We start from the raw sequence: 7,434 nt of genomic DNA on the forward strand, positions 1-7,434 counted from the left end.
TCGTGTTGGGCAGAAGCGCCTGAATGAGCAAAAGCCACATGTTAGGAAAAGCTCCATGACTAAGCAGGAGCTTCTAGGTTTCTAGGCAGAGTCTAAGGATGGACAGGGTTTGGGGAAATCCCCAAGATGACAATAAGTCTCTCAGTGCCCCTTCATGATTCCCATTGGTGTGCAAAAGCTTCTGGTTGGGCAAAGTCCAAAGACAAGCAGAAGCCCCATAAAGAAACCCTGTTTGGCTAAAGCCTCACGATGGACAAAAGCCACAGGAATTAGTGTAACTTCCGGACGGGAAAAATCTCATGATGGACAGGAGCCTCATATTAAGCTGAGGTATGATCATTTTGGTCTTTGTTAACTAGCTAAATTTAGCTTGTTTACTCGATGAGCCACTGAAGCACAAGCTACTTTTCCCCCCAAAATGAATCTTAGCAGGCCTGCTAGCACGCTCTTCTTGTACACACAAACACCAACAGAACTCAACTGGTTAGAGGAGTACTATAGGCTGGTATATACAGGAAGAAAGAAAAAAAACCCCACACTACAACGTTCTGACTTATCCAGTATTTCTGGACGCTGTTCTTAGAAGTGAATCAAATGAGTCAATTCAGCTCAAAGGATTCCAGAAATGAGTCATACAGTCGTAAAGGGAGTCACTGATTCTGGGTCCAATCGTCGACCAAAACAAAAACTTGTCTGGAAAATGTACGCATCTGGAAGTAAATCTGTGGCCTCGTCGGGAAAGTGTCGAGCGCAACCGGCAAGTCCGTCTAATTTTACATTCTACCTCAGCTGTGACTAAAGCGAGAGAAATCGTGATCTTATCTAATACACCGAGTCACTGTGGGTGTGTCACTGTCCAACAGAAGCAGCGGTAGAAGAACGGTAACAGCGATGGAGCAGACGAAGAAAAATGATTCCTTCTGGCGAACTGATTCACAAGTGAAGGACAAAAAGAAGATTGCGCAACGCTGTTAAACTGGATTTGTAAATGTAGTCTTAAACCTCTGTCAGACTGAATGAGAATTAAAACAAGTTTGATAATAAAGCCACTTGAACGCGTGGGGTTCAGCTGCTGCCCTGCAGACCAAGCCCCATGTTGGGCAGAAGCCCCTGAATGGCACTTGTTGGGTATAATGCTCATACCTCAGCTTAACACAAGGCTTCAGGCCCATCAGGAGACTTTGGGTGAGCTTCTGGATGGGCATTCATGGGGTTTGTGCCCAACACAATCTCACTTTAGGCACAAGCTCCTGGTTTGAGGAAAGCCCCATGATGTGAGGTAGAGTCAGGTAAAGTCTCATAATGGACAGAAGCCCCACATGGGCAAAGCCCAAAGACAAGCAGAAGAAGCCTCTAAAGAAGCCTCTGATTGAGCAGAACACCTTTTTTGGGTAAAGCCCGACGATGGGTAGAGGCTCCAGGAGGTGCAGGAGCTTCTGGGTACGCAAAGCCTCGTGAACTAAGGGCAGAAGCCACTAGTCTCGGAAACACTCCAATACCATAAGAATCGAAATGGTTCGAGGAGTACTTGAGAATGTAAACCCACAAGTCTGTGGCTTATGCGGTATTTCCGAATGACGTTCAAAAGAAGCAAATCTGTGTGTGAGTCATTGTAAAGTGAGTCATGCGATTCAGGGTCCCATCTTTCAGCAAACAAAAATGGTTTTGTGTCCGGTGTTTGGAAAAGACGTACGCATAACAATACACGCCCGGATCTTCAGATCCTTGCTTTAAATGAGAGAGTGTTGACCTCATTTCTAAATAAAAATGAATTTGAAACAATTCGAACTTCCGACTCTGGAATTTTTTTTGGGGACTCCATCGAAAAAAAAGAAAAGAAAAATAAAATCCCTTCTGTCGTTGAATCCACCTTTGAGCGCTTGACGTCAACTCTGTGCTTTTCTGAAGCCAATCAGAAGCCAGTAATAAGTGAGAGGTAACCAGCATGTGACTATCAGTAGCTAACACACCAAGATATTATCACCGTTTCCTGGAGTTAAACCCAACAGGCCCAAGTCACCCACGTCTGGGTTTAATCACACATGCACACAACCCCGATTTAGCCCTGAGGAACAGTTGTGGAGGAGGAAGAACCATGTAATTAACCACCTCTGCTGGTTTAAAACAGGGAATGAGCTCACTCTGGACTGTGGCGTTACCTTTAGTCTTCCTCGGAGATACAGGACAGAGAACTGCGCAGACTCGGGTTCTTCGGCATTTCTTCAGACGTTCTCTCTAGACATGTGTGATGGGCTTCGGCTTGTTCTAGCAGTCAGTGAAATAAAAGCGTGTTTGTACATTTTTTATTTTTTTTTTACCTCATAAAACTTATTTTTCCTCAATAGTCTGGATAGAATTTAAGATTACTTATTATATCAGTCACAACACCGTTTGTAACGTAAAAAAAAAAAAATTCCTGTGGGTTTGCACTTACGAACGTAATTTAAAGTGAAACTATAATCATCACGTATCACTCAATCAATACAGTTACAGGATTCAAGCAGAGATGCTGTTTGATAGCGTTTAAAGCGGCAGTAAGCAACATTTGAAAGTCAGCGAGTGCTAAAGTAGTCACTACTCGCCAAACACACCATCTTCCAACAGCGTGATTATCTGCTGTTATCGTCGACGTCTACGTATTTAAAAATAAATAAATAAATAAATAAGAATAGCAAACTATTTGCGCATACCTTTATCAGTAACAATTCAAATCACTATCACCCAGACACTCTTTACCTGCCTGTCTTATTCGATATGTTATACGCAGATGAATTATCGTGTCCCGTGTTAAATCAATTCCTGCGTACCAAATCAGATTTTTTGTTTTATTTAATCAGAGGACGATTTTATTTATTTATTTATTTTAAAGCGGGGGTAGTAAAAAAAAAAATATTCTCAAATAAATAAATAAATAAATAAATGATGACCTAAAACTAAGCCTAGGGTTCAATCAACACTGAGGGTTTTGTTTCCTTTTATTAATATTTAGTATTAATATGCAGTAAAGTATTTTTTACTTTAAAAATGTGCATAGGCTTAAGCGTGAGCTCAGCCCTGTGGGTAAGGACAAGAGCTGTCCACTAGGAGCTGACTAAAAGGGGACAAAAAGAGTGCAAGTCTGCCACCTACTGGACATTTGAAATTGAGGCGAAATCAAAATGACTCCGTCAGGATATTCATGAGGTTCATGGGTCTGTGTCCCATGCAGTGGTGGTTGAAGGTTTGTGAGAATTTGTAGAAAAAAATCATGTGAAAAATAGAATAGAATAGAATTGAATTTGTAGAAAAAGAAAATGTGAACAATTATTGGCACCCTTTTAGTCAATGCTTTGTGCTAGCTCCCTTTGCCGAGATAACAGCTCTGAGTCTTCTCCTATAACACCTGATGAGGTTGGAGGATACATGGCGAGGGATCTGAGAGCGTTCCTCCGTACAGAACTTCTCCAGATCCTTCAGATTTCCAGGTCCACGCTGGTGGACTCTCCTCTTCAGTTCACCCCACAGGTTTTCTATGGGGTTCAGGTCAGGGGACTGGGATGGTCATGGCAGGACCGTGATTTTGTGGTCAGTAAACCATTTTTGTGTTGATTTTGATGTATGTTTTGGATCATTATCCTGCTGGAAGATCCAACCACGGCCCATTTGAGGCAGTCAGGTTTTCATTTAATATCTGTTGATATTTGATAGAGTCATGATGTCCAGGGGGTATTCCAGAAAGCAGGTTATGGAGTTACCTGGGTAAGGTTACTCAGAGTAAACAGATAACCCCAACTTTCGGTTGCATAACCTGCTTTCTGGAATAACCCCCAGAGCCGTAGAGTATAATTACATGAGCAAAATAAATGAAGAGGTCAGTGCCATTCTGACAAAAATAATATCAGATCTGATATATTTATTAATTTAATTTATTGTTTGGCAGTGTCAATGTTATGGATTAACTTAAAAGACATTTATTTTACGCGCAAAACTCCTAAACCATCCCCCGCATATTTATTGTATATTCAGATGAACATCGCTGTAGTTTCCCTCCACATCACAAGATGGCAGACTCGCTGTTTTCAGCCTGTTTTTTTCTACTTCCGGTTGCACGCTGCTCCCCCTCTTCCTTTTCCTCAGTGCAGCGGGAGCAGTATCGGAGTCTGAAGACTTCATCTCCTGACTAAAGGAGAAACTAACGATTAAAAAATGGTCAGTAAACAAAGCGAACACACAAAATATGTTCTTTAATAGACGGTCCGACATCTCGCGCACGTTACGGCGCAATTTTTAGCTCGGATGAGACTTTAATTTCAGTCGGATGATGTCGGATTTGTTTTTAAATCGGACTCGCCGTGGTCAGAGTTTAACGACAGTGACGTTTGGCATTAATTATTACATGGTAAATGAAGTGTGACTTGTTTCCCCCCATCCTTTCACTGGAAAAGAGTGAATTAAAATAAAAATAGTTTGTGCACGTGCATCATTCATTTAAAAAGCTTAAAACCGACACGCTTCCGGGGTGGCTGTGACGTCAGAAAACACGTGTGCTCGAGACAGCAAATAAGCCTCTGATGATTATTATTTTGAATGAGTTAACTTAATAATTAAATTGTGATTTTTTCCCCCCTCAACTCGACTGTTTCTAGGGTTTTGTCAAGGTGGTGAAGAACAAGGCGTATTTCAAGAGATACCAGGTGAAGTTCAGGAGGAGGAGAGGTGAATTCAAGTCATTTCTTAGTTACTTTTATGTATTTTAACAATCATATCAGCTGCATGCGATTAATTAAAGGACGTTTTTGTTCAACGAACTGATTTTGTTTTGTTGTTTTTTTTTTTTCCTGCAGAGGGGAAGACGGACTACTTCGCCCGAAAACGCCTCGTCATCCAGGATAAGAACAAGTACAACACGCCGAAGTACAGGATGATCGTTAGATTCTCCAACAGGGATATTGTTTGCCAGGTGACGTTAGTTAATAAACATTTAGCAAATTTGTGCTGTTGGTAAATTCACCGTTTCCCCACTGATAACCTCGTACGTGTGCCGTTTAGCGTCGTTAACGCCGTGTGTGTGTGTGTGTGTTTCCTCAGATCGCGTATGCCAAAATCGAAGGCGACGCGATCGTCTGCGCTGCTTACTCTCACGAGTTGCCGAGATACGGCGTTTCCGTGGGGCTGACCAACTACGCTGCTGCCTACTGCACCGGCTTGCTGCTGGCACGGCGGGTAAGACCTGGTCCTGTTCGCTACCTAGGCAATAAAAATAAACACGCCATGTCATGCTGTTAGAGGAAAATGATGGACGACGGAGTAGTATGGCGACGCGGACTTACAGTCACCGCTCCACAGCACGTCCTGTTCCTTTTGTTTTGTCTTTGAGAAGTTCCTAACCAGCACTGCTGTTGTTCCTCTGCAGCTGCTGAATAAGTTTAATCTGGATAAGGTGTACGAGGGCCAGGTGGAGGTGACGGGCGAGGAGTTTAACGTGGAGAGCGTCGACGGCCAGCCGGGAGCGTTCACCTGCTACCTGGACGCCGGGCTCACCAGAACCACCACCGGGAATAAAGTGTTCGGAGCCCTGAAAGGAGCAGTGGATGGAGGACTGTCCATCCCGCACAGGTCAGGACACAAGGGTTATACTGTACAGGACGCGTGATTTCCACGTGACTAGCAGGTACGGTAAAATCAGGTCGCACTGGCGCTCTGAGATGAAGATCTTGGATGTGAGAGACTCTTTGGGTCTGAACAACAAAGCGAGCGAAAGCATAACCTAGAAAACAGGAATAACCAGGAGAGCGATAGCAATATCCTAGAGAGCGAAAGCATAACCTAGAAAACAGGAATAACCAGGAGAGCGAAAGCATAACCTAGAGAGCGAAAGCATAACCTAGAGAGCGAAAGCTGACATAGACAATAAAGCCTACCGGCGAGCGAGAGTCGACGTAGAGCACAAAGCTGACCAAATTAGCAAAAATACAAAGTGAAAGCCGGCTTAGCGAACAAAAGCTTCACTTAGTGAGCGAGAGCTGACTGCGAGAGCAGAGTTGACCTAAAGAGTGAAAGCAGTCTTAATGAATATTAACCTCGTGAGTCTGCACAAGCAAAACGAAAGGTGACCTCGCGAGCGAGAGATGTGACCTAGAGCGCAAAGACAGTTTAGAGAGAGGGAATGATAGCCTGACCAAAACCAGCACTAGCTGAACGATCGCGCGAATAAAAGTCTGACCCGGAGAGCAGAACCTGACCCAGTCAGCGAAAGCGTAACCGAGCAAGCGAACGAAAAGCTGACCTAAATATCACAATCAAGCGGTTTATACATTTTATACACAGTGGAAGATTAGACGTGTTACCCAAGTCGCTCAGGCGGCGCTCACGCCACGTCTCGGTGTTTTTCAGCACTAAGCGGTTCCCGGGCTACGACTCCGAGAGCAAAGAGTTCAGCGGTGAGATCCACAGGAAGCACATCCTGGGCCTGAACGTGTCCGAGTACATGAGCAGCCTGATAGAGGAGGACGAGGACGCCTACAAGAAACAGTTCTCCCGCTTCATCAAGAACGGCGTCACACCTGATTCGGTAAGAGGAACGAACGCGCGCACACACACGCACACGTTCATTCGCTCAGCTGATGTCCTGCAGCGATTTCAAGACTGGGCTGAGAGAGGCTTCACACACACACCCGATTTAAAGTTCTTCACCGTTCCTGAAAAGTGAACATCACTTTTGTTTTTAATGTTTGTAAAAAATGTTCTGGCGTTCCGTCAAAACACTAAGGAATCTTGTTTAATTAACACTTAAAATGAAAAGACGCAATGCTTCTGAGGCCGTTTTATATCAGAAAGGGATTATATTCCAGATATCTTTACAGTCCTGTCAATCATTCACTTCCAACATGCTTTAAAGAGCGAGTGGTTTTATTTATTTATGTAATTATTTATTTAAAGCGGGACGTTCCGTTTCATTCAGACGCGCTGATCGAGGTTTAGTTGCTGTAATAGTTGTGTAACGTGACCGCGTGTTTGTTGCAGGTGGAGGAAATGTACAAGAAGGCTCACGCTGCGATTCGTGAGAACCCGGCACACCAGAAGAAGCCCAAGAAGGAGCTGAAGAAGAAGAAGAGGTGGGTTCCGGAGCTCTGTGGTCCACAGCCACTAGGGGGCGACGCACATCTGGTGTTTCATGTGTTTAACACGTTGTACCAAAGCCACAGGTAAAAATATTAAGGTTTGTGGAATGTTCTGTGTCTCAGGTGGAACCGTGCGAAACTGACTCTGGGGCAGAGGAAGGACCGCGTCGCTCAGAAGAAGGCCAGCTTCCTCCGCGCTCAGGAAGCGGCGGCCGACGACGAATAAACACACGGACCTTCCAACGCTGCTCCAAAGATGACGTGCGCACCTTTCTCCAAATAAAAAGATTTGGGAAAAGTAACGCTGTGTCCTCGTTTTCAAAAATGAGAACTT

General features: G+C 44.1%; 1 protein-coding gene across 1 annotated transcript; it reads left to right on the forward strand.

Moving 5' to 3' along the window:
• The first annotated feature begins 4,077 nt into the window (after positions 1–4,077).
• rpl5a (ribosomal protein L5a) lies at positions 4,078–7,402 on the forward strand. The gene is made up of 8 exons (XM_053651360.1): positions 4,078–4,188; positions 4,626–4,695; positions 4,824–4,939; positions 5,068–5,202; positions 5,393–5,595; positions 6,373–6,550; positions 7,003–7,094; positions 7,224–7,402. Exons 1-8 carry the CDS (start codon positions 4,186–4,188, stop codon positions 7,324–7,326), a joined length of 900 nt encoding a protein of 299 aa, XP_053507335.1. The 5' UTR covers positions 4,078–4,185; the 3' UTR covers positions 7,327–7,402.
• Positions 7,403–7,434: the final 32 nt, after the last annotated feature.

This window comes from Ictalurus furcatus, chromosome 20 (genome assembly GCF_023375685.1).
Source record: "Ictalurus furcatus strain D&B chromosome 20, Billie_1.0, whole genome shotgun sequence".
NCBI lineage: Eukaryota > Metazoa > Chordata > Actinopteri > Siluriformes > Ictaluridae > Ictalurus > Ictalurus furcatus.